This window comes from Sminthopsis crassicaudata, chromosome 1 (assembly GCF_048593235.1).
Source record: "Sminthopsis crassicaudata isolate SCR6 chromosome 1, ASM4859323v1, whole genome shotgun sequence".
NCBI lineage: Eukaryota > Metazoa > Chordata > Mammalia > Dasyuromorphia > Dasyuridae > Sminthopsis > Sminthopsis crassicaudata.
This window is the reverse complement of record NC_133617.1, coordinates 268,660,268-268,687,642: the sequence shown is the minus strand read 5'-3', so window position 1 is coordinate 268,687,642 and position 27,375 is coordinate 268,660,268. Positions and strand designations below refer to the sequence as shown.

At 33.1% G+C, this 27,375-nt stretch overlaps 1 protein-coding gene across 2 annotated transcripts in view; it reads left to right on the top strand.

The window, feature by feature from the left end:
- The window catches only part of ASPH (aspartate beta-hydroxylase), a 196,123-nt gene extending 172,365 nt beyond the window's left edge, over window positions 1-23,758 (top strand). For both annotated transcript variants that reach the window (XM_074278755.1, XM_074278754.1), the window contains 3 exons: window positions 3,930-4,021; window positions 4,421-4,554; window positions 23,228-23,758. In XM_074278755.1, the coding sequence (XP_074134856.1) occupies window positions 3,930-4,021; window positions 4,421-4,554; window positions 23,228-23,378 (377 nt within the window). In that variant the 3' untranslated portion in view covers window positions 23,379-23,758. The remainder of the gene's footprint in view (window positions 1-3,929; window positions 4,022-4,420; window positions 4,555-23,227) is intronic.
- The last annotated feature ends 3,617 nt before the right edge of the window (window positions 23,759-27,375 follow it).

Sequence of the window (27,375 nt, the reverse complement as noted above, 5' to 3'; positions counted from 1 at the left end):
TACTTTAATTGGGTGGGTCTTATTAGCAATTTCACTTTCTACTAAAAAGTGAAACCTGCTTGTTTGCACCCACTTGCCATTTGGTTAATCTTGGGCATTTTGAGAAGTTAACTTTAGAATAAAAGTTCTTCATCTGAAAATCTGTGATAGAAAATTCTTCTTGGCAGTATTGCTCTTTCAGAAAGTAAATTTCTAGATATTTAACTGTAATAATTCCATGTTAACGTTAAATCACAGAGATGTGCCTTCTTAGTTACATTAATTCACCTTGAACAAGTGTATATAATCTACAAAGTAGCCTCTTCCAAACAATGTTTGCTGTGTCTTTCTCTAATAGAAAGAGATTTTGCAGAAATGTTGACATTTCTTTAAACCAAGTTTAACATCTTTTAAGATGTGATTCCTTTTTAAGAATAATAAGTAGAAGGGTCTTTTTTTTTTCCTTTTTGATTGAAGGGAGGGTGTAGTTTGGATAGTAGGAAAAAGAAAGGAGAGAGAAAGGAAAGCCAATAATCTCTTGTTGCTAGTCATTGTTGACTTCTTGTGAGTAATATGTCTTGTTTTCCTTTATCAATAGTATAATCCTTATTAAATGCAAATTCTCTGTTAATTTTTTATCATAGATATTATAAATTAATATTTTTGCATCAGTTTATTTTGTGTTGAAGTACTCAAAATTGCTGTTATTTACAACTATGTTGACTACATGATTTATATATATGCATTTTATATACATATATATAAATATTCAAATGCCTTTCAGTTTAACACGATATAATATGACTGTAAATTACAACCCTATTTTAAGTTATTTCTTATTATATGTCTGTGTTCTGAGAGAATCCTAGTTTATTCTTCTGACACAGTTTTTTCTTGTGATAATAGTCTTCCTAATGTGCCTCCATTGTGAGTTTTGTATTTTTATTAAAGTTGTTATTTCACTTAAAAAAAAAAAAAAAGGAAAAGAGAAAAGTAATTTGCAGTTAGCAACCAGGCCATCAATTTATTGGCGTGTTATCACAATGTCTGACATATTTGGATTTGCTGATTGTTTTGAATTATAAATTTGCAAATCAGTGCAGAGCATATTTCTCTGCATAAATTGAAATAAGATCTCTTCTTATGGACCTAGGAAAGAATCACTTTACTAATCTGTATTGGAGATCTGATCCCAAAAATAGCTCTTTTAGTGTGATATATCTATACACAGAAGAGTGTTTAAGTGAATATAAACCATCTCCCTACTCTCTTTTCTAATTCTAGATATTAAATATGGAAATCTGAGAAACACAATACAGGTAGTTTTGCTGTCACCTTGAAGGTGACCTTGAGAGATCTGTTCTAGATCCAAACACTGCTGTACCAGATAAGATATGATTGAACACAGCCACCTATACCTCCTATCTTGCCTCCTATCTGGCCTCCTAACTGATAAAAGATTTAATGGTTTCAAGTTAGGCTTTTTCTGCTCTATTTTTAGGATAGTTTGTCCTTTAAGGAGAAATACAAGGGATACAAAACTGAGCAACATTCATAAGGACATTAGTTTATATATAATCCTCTGTAATTTCCAAAAGCCATCAGAAAATGTGGACCTAGGAAATAAGCCAACATCTTTGGACCATTTGATGAAATAGAATGAAAGAAAAAGAAGGAATAAAGTCCTTTTTTATGAACTTAAATTTTTCCTTTTTTTTCTGTCAAGTTCTCTGCAATTGAGCAAACTCTCAAGTTGTATTTAATTTCATTCTAATACAGTGAGTCATGCTCCAGGCTAATTGTACCCCAAGAACAGAATGATGGCTGGAAGTGATGTTTATTAAAAGTAGTTTCAGTCAGATGAAACTTGAAATTTCAGAAAAGAGTTCATCTACATGAAAATTTTCTAAGCAATCCCTTTGGCATGTATCTCTCCTTGGCTTCCGTAAAATTTTCTGGTGTTAATGGAGCATACAAAATGACTTGAACAATAAATGTCATTTTGCCCAAGGATTCCTGTTTAAACCATCATGAACTTTTTTTCTTTAAGCACTAGTTTTTCCATGCATTCCAAAGGCTGTCCATATGGTAAAGCCTGAAGGTGATTTAGCAGAAGGACACTTTTCAGAGTTGTAGTGCTGTTCAGGCAAGCTGTTAAGTGAAATTTGGGGCCTGTTTTGAGCAATCAGAGATGGCTGGTTATCCCAAGTGTATGTGTTATGTAGTAAATCTTGAGCACTTTGCCGTTTAGAAAGCAGATGGAAATAGCCCTGAATGATTATGCAAGTGTTAACCATATGGATCTTATTTAAGCTGACCATCTCATTGGAATTTCCATTCAGGGAAATGCAATTAAGAAAAACATAACTCAGAAAGAATGGGATGTCCACTTGAAAGTGATCTGAATGGTGAAAAACCTCAAGTTCATGTCATATGAGAAACATGTTAAGGAACTGAAGAGTGTTTAGCCTGAAGAAGAAGAAACTTGGATTGGGGAAAGGGACATTAAAGTGTTTGAAGAAATATCATGTGGAAGATACCTAATACTTGCTTGTTGGCTATTGGCTAACTGATTGGATTAGAGGTTAGACTTCCTTCCCTGCCCCGCCTCAGAGGCAATTGGAGTCACACAGTTAGTAAATGTTAAGTGTCTTGAGGCTGGATTTAAACTTAGACCCTCTTCACTTCAGGTCATGCTCTATCTGCAGCACTATCTAGCTGCCCTGCCACAAGATATTTCTAAAGTGCAGCTCTGATATAACATCCTCACTCCTCCCACAAACATTTGAAAAGCTTTACTGGCTTTTTATTGCCTCTAGAATGGGGACTCTTAACCTTAGAACATTGCCTGGCACACAATAAACAAGACCTGTTTCCTTCATTTTTTTGTATCATCAATTGTTTTTGGCAGTTTGGTGAAACCAGTGGACCCCTTTCAGAATACTATTTTCAAATGCACCATTAATCTATAATGCAAAAACTTGGCAGTTTGGCTTCTCTCTGGTCTCTCTATTCCCTGGTTTCAGGAATTTATTTAAGTGATACCATCCTAATTATTTTAAAGAGGTCTAAAGTCTGTGATGCACTAAGTTCTATAAAGAGATAAATTTAATAAAAACAAGATTAAAAAACAACAACAACCATTTTCAGCTCCGTTTCTCCTCCATGCACAAAATATACTGTGCCACTCCTCACCCTGTTCCTCATTGTTCTCTCTCATCTCTTCTCCAGTTTCTCTGCCTTCCTTTAAGTCCTGGCAAAATCCCACCTTCTATACCTTCCTAACCTCCCTTAATGTTATTATTCTCCTTCCAAGTTATTGTGGTATGTATCATGTACATAGTTGTTCATATGTTTTCTTTACCATTATATTATGAACTTTTTGAGGACAAGAACTTTAAAAAAAATAACCTTTCTTTGTTAATCCAGCCCTTAGTATAATACTTGGGATATAATAGAAAGTTAATAAGTGCTTATTGATTCTATGGATGGGTAGAAGAAGGACAGTAACTAATTTTTCTGTGAAATCAAACAAAGGTTATTTGACCTTTTCATATGCATCATTATTTCCATCCTTTCTTTAATCATCAGGGCTTAAACTAGTCAAGATGTACTTTAAAAAAAAAAAAAAAAAAAAGGATTCACTTTTAAGTTCTTTTTCTTTCCTTTAAAAAAAAAAAAAAAGTTTTCAGCACCCACCTCATCAGTAAAATAGCCTAGGTATGTGTATATAATCCAGATAAGTACTACATTCTGTCCATTGATTCCATTTGTCTGTTGATGTCCATTCTGTCCATGACTCTCATTCTATCCGTTTATCTTCTGTTTGAGGACATTTTCCCATCTTGGGTTTTGAGTTTCTCAGCTATCAAGGGTCTTTATTGCATGCATTATAAATTTTTTGCAGTTTTTTTTTTCCCTAGCAATGCATTTATGATTTATCTCTCTAGGAAGAAAAAATGAAAAGGCTTGCAGAGGAGCTCCAAAAACCTGCGCTTTACTAGAAAAATTTCCAGAAACAACAGGGTGCAGAAGAGGACAGGTATTTCTTACTTTTTTTTTTTTTTCAGTATTGCTACAGACTGCAGGTAGCAAATGATCTCTGACATTTTCAAAGGAATGGTTGAATTTCTTTGCTTCACTGGAAATACTCTTTTTTTATCATACTAGTTTTAATGGGCCAGAATTTCACACAGTTGATATAAAAAGATGAGCCTAGAAAACATATTTCTTAATGACTTTTTTAAAAATGTAAATGATTAGTTTTAATCACTTCAGAAATAAAGTACAGATAGAAAACCCAGATCTTCCCAAATATCTAATCCAAAATAACAAAAGTGTAAGTCTATCATTTGAGACTGGCAGTTCTTCAGCTACCCTGACAAATGTTTGAATGAAGGAGCTGTGATGAAAAGAATGTATCATTTTTTTTCTCCTGCAGATCAAATATTCTGTCATGCATCCAGGCACTCATGTCTGGCCTCACACAGGGCCTACAAACTGTAGACTGCGGATGCATCTGGGTCTGGTAATACCCAAGGAAGGCTGCAAGATCCGATGTGCCCAGGATACCAAGTAAACCTTTTTCTTTTACCTTCATTCTTTATTAGGGGTATCTTAGTTTATTATAGACATACATTTTTATTTGATGATTTCATGGTTACTATTTTAAACCATGATCAATTGATCAAAGATACTATAATGAATCTTAGAGGTCATTGAATCCAACACCACTCTCCCATTTTTCATAAGAAAACTAAAGTCCATCAAGATTAAATTACATGCCCAGGGTTACAGAGCTAAATGTCTTTATTATTATTTTTAATAGTATTTTATTTTTTCCCAATTACACAGTAAGACAACTTTCAGCATTCATTTTTTCAATATTTTGAGTTCCAAATTTTTCTCTTTTCTCCCTCCCTTTCTTTACCTCTTCCAAAAATGGTAGAGAGTTTGATATAGGTTATACAGATGCTATCATGTAAAACATATTTCCTTAGTAGTTATAATTATGAAAAAAAAATATCAAAAGGGAGAAAAACACTAAAAAGAATAAAGTACGTGGTAAAAAATGATTCAATCTGCATTCAGAATTCATCAATATTGTATGTGGATGTGTTTAGCATTTTCCTTCACAAGTCTCTTTTACTTGTCTTGGATCACAAGTTATTCTGATCTGAGTCATTCATAGTTGATCATCACACAACATTTGTACAATGTTTTCCTGGGTATGCTAATTTTATTCAGCAACAGTTTGTGCAATTGTACAATAGTCTCGCATAACATTCGTATACTACAGCTTGTTCAGCTTTTCCCCAATTGCTGAGCATCCCCTTAATCTTTAATACTTTCCCATTGTGAAAAGAGCTATTATGAATATTTTTTTTAAATGTAGGTCCTTTCCCTTTCTTATGATCTCTTTGGGAAATAGATCTAGAAATAGAATTGCTGAATCAAAGTGTATGCAGAGTTTGATTGACCTTTGGACACAGTTCGAAATTGTTATCCAGAATGGTTGGAGCAATTCACAATTCCATCAATAGTACATTAGTGTCCCAATTTTCCCACATTCTCTCCAACATTTACCATTTTCCTTTTTTGTCATATTAGCCAGTCTGATAGATGTAAGGTGATATTTCAAAATAGCTTTAATTTGCATTTCTCTAATAAAAAGTGATTTAGAGCACTTCTTTGTATATCTGTAGATAGCTTTGATTTCTTCATCTGAAAACTGCCTTTTCTTATTCTTTGACCATTTATTATTGGGGAATGGCTTGTATTCTTATAAATTTGACTCAGTTTGAGAAATGTGGCCTTTTATCAGAGATAATTGTTTTAAAGATAATTTCACAGCATTTTGCTTTACTTTTAATCTTGGTTGCATTTGTTTTGTTTGAACAAAAGCCTTTTTAATTTCATATAAACAAAATTAGCTGTTTTGTATTTCATAGTGCTATCTCTTATTTGGTCATGAATTTTCATGTTTGACAGGCAGACTGTTTCTTCCTCTTCTGATTTGCTTATGGTGTGACTATATGTGTCTAAACCATGTACTCATTTTGTTTTGGTTTTGGTTGAAGCAGTTTGAATTAAATGACTTACCCAATGTCACACAGCTAGGAGTGTTAAGTGTTTGATGCCAAATTTGCACTCAGGTCCTTCTGATTTAAGGACCACTTCTCTATCCACTGTGCCATCTAGGTGTCCTCTATGCACCCATTTTGACCTTACCTATAGATGGCTCTCATCATCATAAGATCATTGGAATAGATCTGAATCATTTTATTGTTGAAAAAAGTCATATCCATGAGAATTGATCATGTAATCTTGTTGTTGTCAGATTATCTCCTGTTTCTGCTCATTTCACTTAGCATCAGTTCATGTCAGAGTCTCTGGGTCTCTCTGAAATCATCCTGCTGATTATTTCTTATAGAACAATTATAGTCCATAGCCATAACTTATTTAGCCATTTTCCAACTGATGGGCTTCCATTCAGTTTCCAGTTTCTAGCCACTACAAAAAGGGATGCCACAAACATTTTTGCACATGTGGATCCCTTTCCCTCCTTTAAGATCTCTTGGGATATAAGACCAAAAAACAGAAACACTGCTGGATCAAAGGGTATGTACAGTTTAATAACCCTTTGGGTTTAGTTCCAAATTGCTCTTCAGAATGGTTGGCTCAGTTCACAAATATACCAACAATGTATTCTTGTTCCAGTTTTCCCATGCCATCTCCAACATTCATCATTATCTTTTCCCATCATCTTACCACTTATTTTATAGAATACTCCCTTTATTTCTGTGGTCTCCAGTGCTTTTAATAGGAATGGGTATTGTATTTCATTAAAAGCTTTTTCAGCATCTGTTGAAATTATCATATTATTTCTGTTGGTTTTGTTACTGATACCGTCAAGTTGATAGGTTTCCTAATATTGAACTAACCCTATATTCCTGCTATAAATCCTACCTGATCACAGTATATGACCCTTGTGATATATTGCTGTAATCTCTTTATTGGTATTTTGTTTGTAATTTTGATATTGTTATTCATTAAAGAAATTGGTCTGTAACTTTGTTTATTCCTTTTAGCTCTTCCTGACACTATATTTGCACATAAAAGGAGTTTGGCAAGACTCCTTTTTTGCTTATTTTATTCAAAGTTTTTGTAGTTGTGGATTTAATCCTCCTGTAAATGTTTGGTAGAATATTTAATCAAATTGTCCTTTGGCTTCTCTATCTTATTGGTTTTTTCACAAAGCCAGCTCGTAGATTTATTTATTAGCTCAGTATATTTTTGTTTTGTTTGGTTTGGTTGGTTGGGTTTTTGTTTGTTTGTTTTGTTTTGTTTTGTTTTGTTTTTTTACTTTGAATCTTATTCAATCTCACCTTTGATTTTTCAGGATGTCTAATTTAGTCTTCAATCGGAGTTTTTAATTTTTTTTTCTAGATCTTCTAGTTGAATGCCCAGTTCATTGATCTGTTCTTTTTTCCTTTTGTTGATGTAAGAATTTAGAGAAATAAATTTACATCTAAACAAATACCACTTTGGGTATATCCCATAAATTTTGGTATGTTACCTCATGTTGTCATTCTCTTTAATGAAATTGTTTCTACGATTTTTTTCTTTGACTTATTCTTCAAGGTTGGTTTATTTAGTTTCCAATTAATTTTAATCTGTCTTCCCACTGCCCTTTGTTGAATTTAATTTTTATTGCTTTATAAATAAAAAATAAAAATACATTTACTTTTTCTAGCTTTCTACACTTGATTTTGAGGGTTTTATGCCTTAGTACATGGTTAGTTTTTGTGTGATATTGCTTTATTGGGTCTACTTTTGCTTTACTTTCAGATCAGTATTGCTGCCCTGCTTTTTTTTTTTTTTTTTTTTTTTTTTTAAATTTCAGCTAAAGCATTATGGATTCTGCTCCACTGTTACTCTATGTATGTCTGTGTCAAATGTTTTTCTTGTAAACAATATTGTAGGATTCTTGTTTTTGATACCTCAGCCATCTCCTTCAGTTTTATGTGAGAATTCATTCCATTAACATTAATAGTTATGATTACTACCTGTGTATTTCCTTTCCCTCCTATTCTTTTTCTTATTTGTCCTCTCCTTTCACCCTTTCCCTCCTCACCAGTATTTTTCTTCTTTATATCTCTTCTGCCTCTTCCGCATTTATCCTTCCTTTGGTCAGTTCCCACTAAACACCATTTACTTAATTTACAGTTAGATAGTAGATTATGTAACATTCAACTGTGTGTATCATCGCCTCTTTGAGCTGATGAGAGTAAAAGTCAAGCTAGTGCCCATCATTCACCCTCCCATCTTCTCCTCCACCATAATAAGTCTTTTGCACTTCTTCATGTGAAATAATTTGCCCCATTTTCATTTCTTTTCCTGTTTCTCCTATATAATTTTTAAGCTTTTTCCCTTTCTTTTAAATTTAATCTTTGCTTCTGGAGTTGAAGGGGCACTATCTATCTCAGGCTTCTTGTGCCAGAGGCTGTAGGTGAGGGCTATTTATCTAGTGTTGCACTGATGTTGCTCTGAAGACCACCTGGGCCCCTTAAGTCTGATACTATGCTGAAGGATTGGGAGTGGCTGATGCTACTAGGTCTGGCAGCTAAGCCAGGATCTAGTGTGTGCTGGGGTATTTTAGCAATTCCTCGGGGATTACATTGAAGCAAGTGGTAGTCTGCCTGCTGGAGGCTGCCTCTTTGATTAGGCACCTGTAGAATTGGTGTTTATCTGTTGCCCAGGGCTACATTGAAGCATGTGGAGGTCTGACCTCTCAAGGTTGCCTCTTTGCCCAGAGCCCATTCTCTAAAATGAAATGGGCCTATTTCTCTGACTATGCTGAGGCAGTGGGTCCTAGTGTTGACATTTGCTTACTCCATGACACTGGCCTCAGGATTACCATGATTGGTGAAGTGCGACTTGGTTGTCTTTCTTATCCTGAATTGTGCTTCCCATTTACCTGAGTGAGAGAGACCATTACAACTAACTTCCAAGTTTTTAGGCTCAAAGATTATTTCACATTTTTGCTCTTCCAGGATTTGTTACTATGTTGTGGTGGTTTGGAGGTGTATATGGGAGAATTATGACAATTTACTTCTTACTGTGCCACTTTAGCTCGCAGAAATCCCATATACAGTACTTTAAATCTGCAGAGTGCTTTATATAGATTTTTATTTGATCCTCCTTCATTACTTTTGAGGTAGATAGAAGAAATTGAAGGTGAGAAGTTAAATAACTTGCCTATAGTCACAGAGCTAAACCAAAATCCTAGATCAGAGTATTCACTCTCTACTATGTCCCATTGCTTTTTATATCAGTTAAATCCATTGGGTATAATTATACCATTGGGTATTTTTTAAGCAGTTTCCTTTCTCTTAATTTTTCTGTAGTGTGGTGCAAAGAATCCTAGGAAAAGAATTAGTAGACCTGAATGCTTCTTCCAGCTCTGCTAAAAGCTAACTTTGTGACTGGGGAGTGACTGTTTTTCTTGTTTATAAAATTACAAAAGGAAGTACTTAGATTTTAGTAATTCTTCACCTGAATTCTGTGAATTTTTGGGGTTTTTTTTTTAAACTTCTTCAATAAATGTATTTTGAAATAATTGTTTCTTTTTGTAATCTTATGTGTTTTATTTTATACACTTCAACATAATTATTTATTGCAATTAGCACACAATACATAGGATAACTACTGTCCTAGGGGTCCACAATACCACAAAGCTTTTTAAAAAATACATATCTATAAATGCATAAGTATATGTAATATGCATAATAAATATATTATTCAGAGACACTCTGATAGTTGATATGCATTGGGGCAGTTCTATTTCTGTCTATAATTCCCAGTCTAAGTGTTGAAACACTTTAATAACTAATTACAAAAGTTCCTGCTTTTTTAAGTAAATGAGGGTTATGATTCTATGTGCTATACTAGTTAGCATTCTCTCCTGACAACTCTGACAGTCCCTCATGCTCAAACCTACCTCTTCACCTTCATTCAAATTGTTCCCCTCCTCTGAAGTGACCTTACCGCCAATTATTCCATTGAGTACTTGTTCTTGTCTGCTTAACGGGAAACCTGCCCTTCTCTTTGAAGCCCACCTTAAACACTTACTTTCCTGCTAGGAATAAGAGACTATTATAAATTGTGGAAATACAAAAGCAGAAATATAAAACAGGTTTCAAGGAGTGGCACCAGGGAATACAACATATTCACAGACAAATTATTTGAGGAGAAAGAAAATACTAACAAGTTGGGGATCAAGAAGGATTTTCTGTGGGAAGTAACATCTGAGTAGAGCCTTCCAAGAAGCTAGGGATTTAATTGGTGAAGATAAGTACAGAATGCATTTCATGCACTTCAGACAAAGTCAGGAAACAGAATATCCATTATAGGAAATAGCTAGTAAATTAGTTTGATGGAATATGGAGTGTGGGAAGTGGTTATGTAAAACCCCTCTGGAGAGGTCAAAATTAGACTGGGAAAACTTTTATCTGAGGAACTAGCAAAGACAATAGGGAATTAAGGAAGACTTCATGAACAAACCTGTGTCTTGGGAAGATTAATTTGGCAACTAGATGGAAGAAAAATTGGAGAGGAGAAAGACTGAAAGCAAGGAGACTAGTTGAGGGGCAACTGCAAGAATAGGCAAGAGGATCTACACCAATATAGTGGCTTTGTGAGAGGAAACAGGTTGAGGAATTTGTATTATATCCTAGAGGCAGTTGGAGGTCACTGATGTTTTTTGAGAATAGGAGTAATGTCATCAGATATGTTGTAAGTAATTATGTGGAGAATAGATTAGGGAAGCAAGTAGAGTTAAAGATAGCAATTTAAAGAGGCTATTTACAATAGCACCTTCAACAGACAGATAATTTTAGAAAATGAGCACATTCAGAAGGGGAAAGTAATGAGTTTAATTTTGAACCCATTGAACTTAAGAGATATTTGGGACATATCTGTGTTAGTGTCCAGTAGGCATTTGGTGATGTAAGGCTGAAACTTAAGAGAGAAATTAAGGCTTTTGGGATACACTGTATAGAAATGAAAATTATCTGCTATCTATTACAAATTGAACTCATTATACTATGGGTTCTTCTGAGAAGACCACCAAGATAGAATGAATAGATACAGAATAGAAGAGGAATCAGGACAAATCCTTGAGGAGTACTCATTGATGAATTCCTTGCTTTCTGCTTATTCTGATTTACCACACAATGTCACATTTAATTATATATTGGTTTATTTTATTTTTTTTTGAGTCATGTGTATTCATCTCATCTTCCCTGCTAGATTACAAATGTCTTTTTTTCCTCTTCTGTCCTACTTTACAGCATCTACTCCATAGTAGGTAGTCAGTAAATACCCATTGATTGTGTGGCAAGTGGAAATAACTGCTGTCCCAACTATAGAACCTGAAAAATAATCAAGTTGACTTTATATCCTTGCAAGAGATAAGGCTTGTAAATTCCATTCCTTACAATGCCACTCACACTGATTATAACAATAAACAAGAAATTTAAACTCTCTTCTCGCTTCCTATTTTTATTAAAATATGAATAGCATTGTTAACTTATCTTGCTAGCTTATGAGGAACTACTGGTAAAAATTTGCAGAAATTCTACTTTGCAAAAAATTAAAAGACTTTTTAATGATCATTGTGATTGCTATCCTCCTATATATTGTGTCAGTGAGGTCATATATATGAAGAAATGCTGAAGCACCCACTTCTTGATAAGGCCTGTAATAGTCATCAGAATATTATCACCCCTCATCATCATCATCAATCACTCTGAAGTAGTTAAGACTGTAACATTTCATTGTGATGAAGTATGCTTATTACTAAGGACGATTCTTGTACACAAGTTATGATTGAGAAAATATACTTATGTTAAGAGAATGTTATCAAAAATAATCAATTTCAGTGTAATATATACTGAGAACTGCAAACTATCAGAATGAGTTAGTATATTACTATCTGTGAATGATAGAGAATGGTTTGAAATCTGGAAGTTTTTTACTATTTTTGTCAAAATAGGATTGGTATTTAAACAAAGAGGAATCAGTTTTCCATATTCTGGGTAATAGGAAGGAAGTTTTTTTTTTTTTTTTTTTTTTTTTTTTTAAGATTTCTTCAAAGGCCTGAACAGTGGGCAATTTGTACATTGGAATTCTCTGGTAATAATAATTTGATTGTTTTTTTTTTTTTTCTTCAGAGGTGATAGGACTCCTGCAGGTTTATAGCTCATTTAAATATTCCATCACTGTAGTCCACATCACTGCAAATATTATGTGCATGTACTTTATTGACTGAGAAGCACTTAAGTTTCCAGTATTTTATTTCCATAAATAAAGTAGTCTTTTGGAATGTGTTAACCTGTTGAAATTGGCAGGAGATTGGAAATGACTGCTGAGAAGTCTTTTTTTTTCCTTGGCTGGGGAGTTGCATTCAAGTTCACAGAATTGTCACCACCTGCTTGTTTTGTACTCTGGCTCACGTAAAATTAATTGGTGATCTCCAATTTAGTCCCAATAAAGTTGAATCTGTTGATGGCCATACTACTAATACAGCTGGATTTAATTGTCACCTTAATTAACTGTAAAAGCTGTGAAAGCCAGCCTTGAATAATTCCAGGAAGGAAATCATTATTCCATTTCTGTAAGAGACTCCCTCCAAAAATTTGATTGAAACATGTTAATAGAATGAGCTATAAGCTTATATGTCCCCTGTGCATTCAATGTTTCTGCTTGTAGAAATGTCCATTCCAAAGTGTTAAACCAAAATGATATATGGCTAGAAAATAAAGCACTGTCATCATATTAGTGACAAAGCCAGGGAAAATTAAAAGAAAATAAAATTAATTGAAATACACATTTTACTGTTATTTGGCTTTCCATCACAGAAATTTTAGTCCTACACACACACACACACAAACACACACACACACCTCAAACACTCAAGATTAAATGTTCCCACATGTAACCAAAAAAAAAAAAAAAGTAAAATGATACTACATAGTTACTACAGTTGGCCGAATATACAATGTTATTTCCTGATATTCCTCTCCCCATCTCTTTACCATGAGGAGAGAGATGTTTCATTTGAAAAAGAAACTGTTTCATTAGCTTTTTAGTAATTCAGAGTTTGACTTTTTCTAAGGATGATTTTTTCATTATTTTATTGTAGTTAGATCTATTTTCATGATTCATTATTTCATTCTGTATCAATTTTTATAAATCCTCAAATAATTTCTTATTTAAAGCAATAATATATTTATTCATATATCATAGTATCTTATAGTCTTTCCCCAGACACAGAGAGTAATGTTCTGAATATATTCAGTCAATAATTATGTATCTTGATTTCTGTTTTTGACTTCCTTGGACAGTATGCATTTTGCAGTTCTTCTAAATGGAATTTGTTTTGGGTTTAGTGATTTTTTTTGTTGTTGTTTCTGGATTATGTTAGTACTGGGTAGGAATGCTATTGATTTTTGTAAATCAAACCTGCTCAAGCTGTTAATCACACCAGTTAGATTCTACATTATTGTCACCTATAAATAATGATAGTTCTGTCCCCCCTTTTCCAATGTTTATAGCTTTGTTTTATTGTCTTATTACTATAATTTGTATTTCTAGATCCAGTTTAGATACATGAACAATTTTTTCAGCTGTGTTTTCCTGCTAATTTATCTTTTTTTTTTTTTTTTAATCCAGTTCTAAGAGCTGGATATTGAAGACACATATTGTTTTATGAATATCTTTTTGCATTTTCCCTACCTTTTCCTTTAAGAACTTATACAATAAGTCAGTTGGTGCATGAATATTTAATGTTGACATTTTTTTCGTTGTAATACTTTGAGCAGAATATATTTGTTTCTTTTGACTTTATAAATTTTTATATTTATTTTACCTGAGACAATGAATGTATCTTCTGTATTTTAGACTCACCTGAATCATGATGCAATTTGTTCCTTGCTGTATTTTTATTGTTTCTATGTGTGTGCCTATATGTCTGTGTGTGTATGTGTGTGTGTATGTATGTATGTAAGTGATATACTTTTGTATGCAGTAAATTTTGAGGACTTTTTCCTTATCTTTATTATTCTTATCTTTATATATTCTTATATTTCTATTCTTATTCTTTTTTTTTCTTTTTTATTGGGAATTAAATCCTTCTTATATTTAGGACTATAATTGCTATGTTTCTTTTCTCATCCATTAAATATATCTGTTTTTTACTTCTTTCAAGTGAATTCTTACTGTGAATAAATATGGACTTGGTCCCCTTCCACTTCTTTTTGCCTCATCCCAAACTTCTTTGATTGAACATTATTTAGGTTTGTGTGGGTGTGTTTTGTTTTTCTGTTTCCATCTCAAATAAAAACAAAATAACTTATCTTCCCTGTTCTTTTCCTACTCTGTTTTTTTGAAATATATGTTCATTTCTCTTTCTCATACAAATTTTGTCTGTTCTTTACTGCCAGTGTTTTTCTTATTATGGCCCACTATTGTTATGTATCTTCTCTAGCCTACTGCTAAGTTCTTTAAGATTCCCAAAGTTTTGATGAATTTTGTTTCTCTCCAAGACTGAGAATGACCAATTGGAACACTGCTACAGGAAGAACATACTGCTACTGTTGTCAGCTTTATGTTCCACCTTTATCAGTCCTATTTTCCTGGACTCTAGGGTTCTTTCTACCATTTTTTTTTTCAGTCTCTAGGCTGATGCCTGGGACCTATTTATCTAATGATTAAAGGAGAATCTCTCAAGACACATTGAAATGTTTAGTAATTATGAGTTTTCTTCTTTATGGAAATTTCCTTCACTTGAAAATGTTTAGCAAAAAACAGCCTTATTTATTCAATTGCCACAGAATATTGCTGGCAATCGCTTTTGTTGAATTTATAAAAGAAGATAGCATCTCATAATAGAATCTTATTATACAAGCCATAAATAACTAAAATTGTTTATTATCTATGCTTATTTTTTTTTACTCTTCCTTTCATGGGTTTCCTGATGTTGCAGAGTATTGGCTATGGTCCGTGAGAAATCCCAGCATCTGTTATCATAATGACATAGCAGTCACCCCAATTCTCATTGGAGCCCAGAGTGTGCCTGGAGATGCCTAGAGACCATTATGGTCATTGTTTTGTTTTTAGTTTTTTCTCTAGATTGGCTTTTTTTGCAAAATTTGTGAATGAGTGTATTTACTGATTAGTACCAGTTTTCCTTTCTCTGATACCTGTGGGGTTTGGTGAAATAAAAACAATGATAAAGTTTGTCATAGGTATATGTAAGGAGAAAATATTAAAATGGATTAAATAGATATAACCTTTTTTATCTTGAGTTACTTGATATGGTAAAGAATGGTATGAAAGCTAAATATAATAGAACTGATATTCATCAAATGTAGTCTCCTATACCCAGCTCAAGAATGTTCCTTTTATATGCCCGATTGTTCTGAATCATATGTAATATTTAAATTATAATCATACTTCAGTTGACCTTGTATGTCCCTTCTATCCTCTGGGGATGCATGGGCTGGAATCTAGTGTGGAATCTGTAGTCCTTTACCACTAGCCATTGGGGAAGAGAATATGGAAATGTTTTCTTCCCCTTAGTCTCAGTCTCTGCCTTTGCTAATGGTGCCTGCTTTTCCACTGGGCAGCCAGAAGGTTTACAGAAAACCAATTACTGCTTAATTGTAAAGTCTTCTTTTCTCTCTCCATTCTCAAAGCTTTCCAACTTTAGAAATAACTAGATTTTAAAAGAATTTCATATGGCTCATTTTTCTGGCAAAATAAACCCATCAACATTATATACCATGTTCAACACTAGTAGTCCAGAATCTCTGCAAAAAAAAAAAAAAAAAAGAAGAAGAAGAAGCTGCATTCTTATACCTACTTTAGGGGGCTAAGCTTGTTTATTGTTATTTCAGGGCTTTTAGTTTGGGTTTTGTTATTTTGAATTATTTCAAATATAATAGTGAAATTTTTTTATAATCAGTAAAACTTGCTTTCCTTATTCTACTTACTTTTTTCCATCAGTTTGTATAAATCTTTATATAAATCAGTAGTTTTTAGACTTGGTTTTCTTTTTTTTAAATACATGCAAAAATAGTTTTCAATATTCACCTTTGTAAAACCTTCTGTTTCAAAAATTTTCCCCGTTCCTTCTCCCTCTAAACCCATCCCACAGACAGCAACAATCCAATATAGGTTAAACATGTGCAGTTCTTCTAAACATATTTCCATATTTGTCATGATGCACAAGAAAAATCAGATCAAAAGGTAAACAAAAAACAAAAAAACAAGCAAACAATCAACAACAATACATTCAATCTCCTTTGCGCTCTCTCCAGATGCGGATGACTCTTCATCACAAGTCTACTGGAATTGCCTTGAATCAATTCATTGTTGAAAAGCACCAAGTCCATCACAGTTGATCATCACATCAATTTGCTGTTGCTTTGTACAATGTTTTCTAGTTCTACTCACTTCATTCAGCATTAATTCATGCAAGTCTTTTCAGGCTTTTCTGAAATCAGCATGCTCATCATTTCTCATAGAACAATAATATTCCATTATAATATTCATATACTGTAGCATATTCAGCATTTTCCAACGATGGGAACTGATGAACCAACCTATCATTTGGGTTCTTCCAAATGATATTTATTATTACTTTATGTAGCTTTATGAAGTAGTCTCTTTGTACTTTGATTAGTATTATTCTAATTATTTAAAGTAATTTACTATCATCATTTTTATTATATTAGCAGAGCATAGTCATGAACCCTAAGTCTGCTATGTGAAACTTTAAAACTTTTTCCCCTTAATTCAACATTTATTAAGTATATTCCTTGAAACATACAAGAATGACATGAATATAGATAAAATACAGGCTCAGATCTCACTATTATCCAATGAGAAAATAAGATATTAAACACATCAACAATACACTATTCCAGGACAACTGTCCTAACAAGCTAATTCTAGATCACAAAATGAGAGAGGAAAGCATCAAGAGAATCAGAACTGATGGCTAACGTTCCATCAGCTATTGCCAAAAGCCTGTTTTATTTTAAGTAGCAAAAGCTCTCAGGAGCTGTTTCTTTAGGATGCTACATTATTAGCTCACATATCCGGGATGAGGACAAGGACTCTGGATAATAGGGCCTTACAAGGGTGATGCTAAACTCCACTAAAGGGTTGCTATTGATTTGTCTATGGATGGGAAATATAAGGATTGCTGATTGTATGAATGGTACAAAGAAAGAATTTTGGGTTTAGAGTGATGAATTCAAACCTTATCTCTGCCATTTTGTCTTTCTTTGCATGTCTGCAGTTGGGTGGCAGACTATCACAGAATCTGATATCCTTATTTAGTACTATTAAAATCAGTGCTAATTGTAGAACAAAATTTTTATTATCAAATATTCTAGAAATATTATTATTGATTATAATTATTGTAATTTAATAAATTATAGAATTTTATAATGTTACATAATCTTGCAAGTAAATTTTCTGCTATCATTTTACAAAACCAGAGTAGGTTTTTTTTTTTTTTTCTTCAAAACATGAAATTCCAGGAAGAAGTTTTAGAAAAGCAAATTATGGCAAAGCTTGATGGGGTCAGAATCCTGTCTGAGGCTTTGCCTAAATTTGTTTCTATGAAAGCTGATGGGAAAGGTTCCCAGAAAGACTCTTTTCTAATGTGTTCATGGGTCTTTTATCCAAAGGGGATCTTTCCATGTCATAATTTGAATGTTAACTTAATCATATCTATGAAGCTTTTTTCACAAACTAAGTGGTCTGAAAAATATTTATTTGCATTTCAATGATAGCTTTTATTTTTAGCCTAGAAGCAGTATAATAGACCTTTGACATCTTTATGATTCTTTTTGTTGTGTAAAGTCCTCTTGCTTTCCCATGCTGGTGATAGATGGACCTCTGCTTTAACCTCTCCAGCCACTTCATTCAGGAATTTAGATGAATTTTATTGTCTTCTGCTTTTATCTTTTAGTCACTTTGAGGTATTTGCAAATCTGGCTCCATCAGATAATTGATGAAGATTTAATTTTTTTTTTTTCAATTTAAGCTTTTAAAAAGTATCCATCCCCAAAGCAAGTGAATTAAGTGCTTGAGGCAATGTGAGAAGTTTACAAAGGGCAGATATAAGTCAAATAGAACACATGGAGTGATAACTGTTTTCATGGCCTTAAAAGAATCAACCCCCAAATCATGTTGAGGATATATTTGAGTTGTCTTACTTTCCCTGGGAATGGAACTGCTTTCAGAAATTAATTCCTGTATCAGTGGTTTTCTCCTCTCAATATTTATGTTCAGTTTTTACTCTCGCATTTGTCTTAAAAAAAAAAAATTATAGCTTTTTATTTTTCAAAATACATGCAAAGCTAGTTTTCAGAATTCATCCCTTCAAAACCTTGTGTTCTTCCTTCCCTCATGTACCCTTCCCCTAGACAGTAAGCAAGCCAATATAGATTAAACATGTACAATTCTTCTAAACATATTTCCACATTTATCATTGAATTTGTCTTAATCCCTCTTGAAAGTTATAAACTATTGAAGTCCCTGCAAAATAAATAAATAATCGAGTAAATTTATAAAGAAAAAAAAAAAAAACTAACCATCAAGTTCTTGGGTCATGATTACTCCTCTTCAATATTTAATAAGCAAGAATTAAATTGTCAGGACACATAAAGTATTTTGTAGTGATTTTCTTACCACCCTTTTTCACCATAATTGGTTCTTTTGGGGTTCTCCCTCCTTTTTATTTTTATGTTTTTGCTTTTCCTTATCATGTTCTGTTTTTCAAGTTGGATTAAAAAAATAAATTGCAAAACTACCAAGTAGTGATGAACTTAAAATAGAAAATTATAGCAATGTTTTATATATGGCTAACAGAGCCACTTGTTTTGTTTAAATATGCATATTTGGAAAAGTTTTTTCTTTTTAATTTTTATTAATGGAAGTAGATAAGTAAGAAGCAGAGAAAATGAGAGTTAATTAAAATTTTTGATTTAAATTTTTTTTTTTAAGTACAAGGTAGGAGAAACAATTTGGAGGCACCCAAACAATACTAATGAATGACAGTTGCTGAAAGAGCAAATTTAATCTAAAGCTAATGTAAGGTAGGCAGTGCCCAGAAAGTAAAAGGTGATAGTCTCAGTATTTTCCTATTACTTAAATCACATTTTGAGTATTATGTTCAGTTTGGGGTGCCATATTTCAGACAGCATATTGCTAATTTGGAGCAGCTAGGTAGCACAGTGGACAAAACACAAACCCTGGAGTTGAAAGAACGGAGTTAAAAATTCAGCCTGAGACAGTTACTAGCTGTGTGATCCAGGACAAAACACTTAATCCTGTTCTCCTCAATTTCCTCACCTATAAAATGAGATAGAAAAGGAAATGGCAAACTACTCCAATATCTTTGTCAAGAAAACCCCAAGGGATCACAAAAGTAGAAAACTGCTGAAATGACTGAACAACAACAATAACAACACTGCTAATTTGGAGACCAGAAAAGAGTGCCTGAAAGGTAAAAACTTTTCAGATGAAACCAGACCATAGGACACTCATTTGAAGGACAGAGCACAGAGCACAGAAGAAGAAGAAAGGTCTTTAAATATTTGAATGATTGTGGAAGAAGGATTAGGCATTATTAGGAACAATGAATACAAACTGCAGAGAGGCAATTTATGCTTGATATCTAGAAAAATTGGCAAAAGAAGCTATGTAAACTTTTAATAGATTATATGTGGAGGTAATGAATTCTCTTTTGCTTCAGTCCTTCAGGTGGAGGCTGGATGATTATTTTTGTAGGAGGGATTCTTGTTAGCTCCTGGTTTTACCACTGAGGACCCTTCTAGCTCAAAAGCTCTGGCTCTGACATTTTTTAAGTCTCTTGAGAGGGGAGAGTAAAAAAAGATGGGAAAGTTAAAGAAATAATTGTTAATGATGAAGAGCTAAAAGCCACGGTTTCTGGCCTTTAACAACTTATTTTCTTGTATTTGTTTTCTTTTTTAAAAATTGTTTTATTCATTTTAGACAATACAAAACAAGAAAAGGTGGGGAGAACAACCATTTTTTTTTTTTTTTTTTTTAGGGTTTGTTTTGTTTTGTTTTTTGCTTTTTGCAATTCAATTGGGGTTAAGTTACTTGCAGAGTCACACAGCTAGTAAATGCTGAGTATCTGAGTTTATATTTGAACTCAGGTCCTCTTGACTCTAGGGCAGGTGCTCTACCTACTGTATCATAACTGTTTATTTTAAAACAACCACCCCTACAATATCTACCTATCTACTACTGAAATAAAAAGAATATTCCTTCTAAGACTATGTGGTGGTGGTGGTGGTGGTGTTTTCAGTGGGGAATCTGAGACTGAGCTAAGGAACTGGATCAGTTTGTGGTCTAAAGGTAAACACAGTGAAGTTGGTAGAAATACATAGCTTGCTAACTATTCACTGTTCAGTGGCTATACATAATAACCTTAGTTTCTTCTTTTTTTAGTAATAGCATTTTATTTTCAAAATACATGCAAACATAGTTTTCAACATTCACCCTTGCAAAACCTTGTGTTCCAAATTTTTCTCCCTCCCTTCCCCCTCACATCCCTCCTTGACAGCAAGTAATCCAATAGATAGCCCTAATTTCTGAATGACATTTGAAAGAAAATAAATTTAGAAAGCAAAAACAAGTCTATCTCTAATCAAATTGAGCTATATATTATCTATGTGTTTACAAAACACACAGACACAGGCCAGTCTGGAATTGATCAACAAAAATGAGAGAAATTTCATCTAAGGATTCATTATAATATAGGGGAAAGAACTGGGAATTAGGCAACTTAATTTCTGGTTGTTTTTGTTTGTTTTGTTATTTATCATTATTTTCTCTGTGTGCAATTTGTTCGATCCTGAACAAGTAATTTGCTGTCCCTTACTTACTTATCTTTAAAATTAAAATAATAGCCAAAGCCCTTTTCAACTCCAAATTCTTACAATTCTCTTTTCCTATTATAACTTTTTTTGTAGCACTTCTTTTATATATATAAATTTCACTAGGGATTGCTTAGTCCACCAGGTGGTACTGAAATTTAAAAAAAAAACAACAACTATTTCCTGGCTTTAAGAATCCCATGCTCTTTTATTTCTTTATGAATGGCCTTCTCTTCTTTTCTGGGCAATCCAGTAAGCCCTGATGACACACCTGGTTGTACAAAAGGCAGTGGTGCTTAGCACAAAGACAAAATGTGTCTCCATCTATCTCTGCCTCATGGAACTTGAACTCTGCTACAGTCACAGTCTTGACTGACTGTTTTCAAAAGGTTTGGATTTCATATGCAAAACTTTATTTGAATGACTTGTGATAGACCTTTTCTTATAGATTAGATTGTTACTTCTTGGCCTCGTCCTTTTATCAAGGACATAAAATTTTTTTCTCTCTAAAATTGAAGTGGTAAACCCATTCCTTATCCAAATGTTAGAGGTACTGTCAGTTAATATGTGTTGATTGATTGAGATCTTATTTGTGCTGAGCAAGACACTATTAGGGATGTGGTGAGGGATACAGAAATAGTCTCTGTCCTCAAGGAGTGTACAAGATAATTTATCCATTACTTTAAAAACAATATTTTCAAATTCATTAAATATACTTTAAAACTTAATTTTAGCATTTTGCTATCTATAGTAAAAGGCACATGCCCTATTCTTATTCTTGTGTCTTAAAATACTTATTATTTTATGATTAAATAACTTTGAAACCGAGCCAGAATTTTCTAACATGTACTTAAAATTTTTAACAATGAGCTTTTTAATCAAGTAGAACATGTACAGTATAATAAACTTCCATAATAAAATTTGGTTTTAGAAAATCAAAGCACTTTTTAAAATATGCCATTTAACTAAAGAACAATTTTGTGTTTTATCTTTGTATTTTTACCACTAAACACAGTACTTTCCACCTAGTAATCAATGAACAAATGCTTATTGAATTCAATTTAATCTGTCACTTAGAAATCCAAAATTCTATTCTTTTTTTGGTTTGAATTATATTTTACAATGATGAGGAAATATGCTATTGTGAAAGGAATGAAGAAAATGTTGTTTTGGAGTAAGAGGATTCTGAATTAGAATCCTAGCTCTTTTGATTATCCTTTTGACTTTGGGGAAGCCACTTTACCCATGTGAGCCTCAGTTTCCTCAACTGCAAAATAAAAGAGTTGCACTAGAAGTCTTCTGAGGACCAACTGTAAATCTGTCATCTTTTCACTTCACATTTTTTAAAAATATTTTTTCTACCACAATCTGAAGTCAAGTAGTATAAGTAGTATCTTCTGTATTTTATATAAAGAGGTACTGTGATTCAGGAAGTGAAGTCCATGGTCACATAGCTCCTAATGATCAGAGCCACATTTCAGTCCCAGGTCTTTCCACTCCAAATTTTTATCAAATTGATTTTTCCTCTTCTACCCACTTCCACTTACGGCTTGATTATATTTTATTCAGGTTAATACTAAAATTGGTTTTCATTTCCTAAACATATGCTTATCAGTTGCTGATAGGGAAATAATCCAATAATGAATGGCATCCTATGTTGATGACATTAGCACAAAGAGTTTCTAAATGTGCCTATGTTCTAAACACAGAACAATGGTAACACCTAGTTTTACTGTTGCTATGTTTTGTTAAAGAATAACAATCTTTTTAATGTCTGCTTTTCTGTTCAGTGGTGCTTTTCCCAGATGGGATAATGTGATATGACTGCCCTTTGCCTATGAGAAGTCAGGAAGAATGCCAGGGAGCTGTCACAAAAAGTCATCAGTCATGTGATTTTTCATAGGAAAATTATGCATTTTATGGAGGGCCAGTAGCCAATTTTTAACCTTTTGTTAATTAAAATCCCTGATAAAAGAGATTTCTTTTTAAAATTACTTTTAAATTCAATTTAATTTAAAATTACTTTTTAAAATGTTTCCAACACTTTCAACTTCATTTCCTGTATCTATAAGACTAAACAATAAGAATTCATGTTTATGATGAAGAATCACAGTCCTATAATACCATCTGGGTCATCAGAGATATTAAATCATACTTTTAATGTTAGAATTCATTTTCATAAACCTATAAGAGAGCTTTGGTAAACTAGCATCCATCCTGATACATGAATGTCATAGAAAATGTCTTGTTTTCTCTTACAGGATTTGGGAAGAAGGGAAAGTGCTCATTTTTGATGACTCCTTTGAACATGAGGTGTGGCAGGATGCATCTTCCCTCCGCCTGATCTTCATTGTGGATGTGTGGCACCCTGAGCTGACCCCTCAGCAGAGGCGAAGTCTGCCTGCAATTTAACACATGATGAAAGCTCACAACACAAATGAGGGAGGCTCTTAATGTCTGTTGTTTCTGTGTGGATGTGTAGACAGAACCATAAATGCTGAAGCTCTTAATGCTTCTGCTCAAATTGCAGCCTCAAAAATGCTAGCCTGCTCAGGTTTAAAAGACACTGAAGGAATGGTTTGCCTACTCCAGCTCATTTAGAAATTGTCCTTCTCTGTTCCATGCTGCTCTGATGCTGACATTAAAATGAAAGCATGAAACCTTTTATCTTACCAGCCAAAGATTTTGCCCCTAGAATAGGTTTGTCAGTGTGTGTTGGTGGGAAATGAAGATAATGTGAATGGGTGATTATGATTTTGTAATTTTTAAATGTAATTGTATTTTTCTATTAAGCTAGCCATAGAGCATTTATTTTTATGAACCACTACATTCTTTTCTTTCTTTCTTTTTTTAATAAGCTGTATAATAGCTCCACTTTCAGCTGTGTAGTATGTTATCTTTGGGTACTCTATCATGATAGTTTTCTTCTGCTTTTGTAATTCTTTTTAATATTAAAGTAGTATGAGAGAGAAAATGTTATTTTCCTACTGTGATGGACAGAAAAAGGTAGAAAACAGTAGCTCTGTCTAAAAAATCCTATGAAAATGACCTTTTTTTACCAGGTAATTTTTTCTTCTAAATGGAGGCCTGGTGTACCCCTTTTGTGGTAATAATAGAGACAACCTGAGTAGATTTTTAATTTCTCTGAAGAAAGAAAGGTTTCCTCATTGAAAAAACATGTGTAATAATTTGAAATTGATCCCTATAAAGGCCATATATAACTCTAATATATGCCAACATTTAGATTTTTTTTTTAAGAAAAAAATTTTTCATAGTAAAATTTTCTGTCTCCTAAGTAAGATTAAACAAATACTTGGGAACAGAATGAATCTAGGCCCTGTGGGTCTTGACACCTTTAGTAATCAGGGTCCAATTCCTCCTTTGTCGTTACACAGTATTAATCTAAGTGGAGGATGAATGAATGCTCCTCTGGTACTTCAGAGGATTCCTGCTATATTTTTCATGGATAAATTTTTAATAGTGTTATACAGGATGACAGAATGAAAGGGATAATTACTGCAAATGGGAAAATGCTAGGAACTTTTTTTGCATATTGGCATGTCATAAGAAACCCTGTCTTCTTTAAAACAATTGGAAATATTCTTCCTAACTTCTTGCCTTAGAACAAAATTGCTACTGAAAAAGAATGCCTTAAAAAAATTATCAGGTTTGCATGGGTAAATTTTTAATAATGCACATTACAAAGAAGTAACAGAATGAGAATAATCCCCTTAGATAATCAAATCACTAGATAAAGTTTTAATGAAACAAAATATTTCAGTTTTTTTTTTTTTTTTATAACCAAGTAAGAGAGAAATGCACCCTTTGAAAGGTGTGCATTGTAATTTCTCTATTTGAAATGTGATGATAATCACACACAGAATGTCATTTCATGGGACAAGATGGACAAAAAAATTTATTAAATGCCACATTTTTATAAATAAATTTGAGTGCCTGGAGCCTGGTGGAAAGTTAGCTGGAACACATAGTCTTTTCATTCCAGGAATGATGAAGGCAATTTTGCCTTCTTTAGCTGTCTTCCAATATTGAAACTACTCGTATTTCTTCTATCTCAAGAGCACAGGTCCTACTTGAGGGCCAAAGTTTTAACCTTTATTCCTTTTTCTTAAAAGGATACCCCAGATAGAATGTACAGATTGACAATAGTATATGGGTAACTTACTTGGTGATTCCTGTGTATTTGCTTCCATCTGTAAACCAGGTATTTTGTGTTTTTTGGGGGGAGGATGGGGTTGGGGTAGGAAGGTGAAATGGGAACCACACATTATGGGTGTAGAATCAAGAGAAACATAACCTTCAAAATAATGACTAATATTAAGGGGGAAAAAAAAGAAGAAGAAAAAAGTCATTTTTGTCCTTCAGTATTTATTTAACAGCGGGAAGTGACTCAACAGAGAAGGACAGTACAATCCAATGCTCATGTAATAGTAACTAACATTCATGTCAATTCTTGTTGAATTTGGTTCCTGTTTGTAAATCTATTGCATACATGTACAGAAAATTCAAATGAGAAAATGCACATGAGAATGTTCATCTTACATTCATGTCATGAGATTTGGAGAGAAACAGATTTACAAGCTAACTCATGTTAACTTAGGTCACTATGGTAGATAGAATGCACAAAATCAGAACATTTAGACTGCCATCTTAATGGGCAGATATCTTTTCACTGTTTTAAAACATAGCACTAATTGGCTTCAATGACATTTTAAAAACTCAGATCCAACAATTATCACATGTATATAAACCCAAGCAATTAAAATGGCTCCCTGATTTGCTTTTATTTCTTCTTCATCTCTCTATATAATTGTATAAAAAAGTCATTGGGTCACAGTACAGATGAAGTTATTTCAGCATGTGATTAGGAGTGGCTGCCCAAAAGTAACTAGTTTTATTTACACATCTCTGCATTGGCAGAGTGACTATATTTTAATTTCATTTTCTACTTTATCAGTTTTTTTTCTGCAAAAATAAAAATAGTAACTGACTTTTATAAAGCGCTTTAAAAGTTTCCAAAGCGCTTTACATACATTATTTCATTTGAACCTCACAACAATCCTGCGAGGTAGATACTGCAGGTATTACTAGCCCCATTTTACACATGAGGGAGACTGAGGTTCAGTAAGTTGACTTGCCCAAGGTCACACAGCTAGTAATTGTCAGAGATGGTGGGATTTGAACCCAATTTTGAGGTTTTTACAAGATTGAGCCAGAAACAATGTCCTTCTCTGTTTAATCTGTACCAGTAGCAATGACTGCTATGCTACAAATGCAAACATTAATACCTTTTGATACTTTTTTCCAGTAAAGGAGGAAAGTGGTAAACACTAATTCCAATTAGAAATGACCTATTGAATTATGTCTTCCCTATTGATTTGCTCAACTTAAAACTTTAGCCTTTTTAAATGTTTCCATTTAATCTATCACTCTACTGCATGTTGTTAAAGGAAATACCTTCAGTTTGACACTATGCCAAATAATGGTACAAATAAACAGTGGAATGCTTTTATGAAGCAGATGGTCAAAGAGAAGAAGATGCTTAAAATTGTAAAATTGATTTAGGGAAACAAACATATGGCACAAAATAATTTCTTACAGGTATTCTTTTATTTTATCTCTATTTCCATTTCAGTGAATAAATAGGATTGATTTTTCAAAAACAAATAAAGCAATGAGCTGATCTTTGGCATTTCAGTCCTACATTTCTGTTCTCTTTCTTTTGTTTTGAGTACATGCTCATTTAGTCATTTATTCATTTGAGGAAGTATTTCTCCTCAACTGAATTTCTGCTTTCTCTAGCAACCACCAAAACTGCCCTCTATCTACAGCCTTTAACTGATGGCAAGAGTGAAGGGGGTTAAATGGTTCTATAGCATTTTCCTTAGCTTTCTTAACCTAAATAAAACAATCCGAATAATTCCATTAATCACTGAAAAAATGTTTCCAGTGAGATTCCCCTTTGTACAGATACAGACCTTGGTCTGTATCTTGGTCATTAGCTTGCTAATGGACTTTAGAATTGCCTATAGAAAATTGAGTCATAAAAGTAAAATAATTGTTTTCCCAAATTGTGTGTCTTCTATCCTCATGCTGCAATATGGTTTTGGAGAGGATACAAAAGTTCAGAAAAGTGTTAACCTAGTATCAAAATAAATAAACTATAACTAGCCAGAGTTATGTGAACATGTTCTCAGAATGAACAATTCAATGCTGGTGGTGAGATTAAAGAAAAAAAATTCAATGAGAATGAAAATTATTGCAGATGTTATTGTCTCATGGCTTTGTAATATACTGAACCTGAAAATAGTATTTGTATGGTGTAATTTGATCATAATGTTTGCAAAAGAATTCACTTTTTCCCAATATGACATGTGAGGGGGGAAAAAGT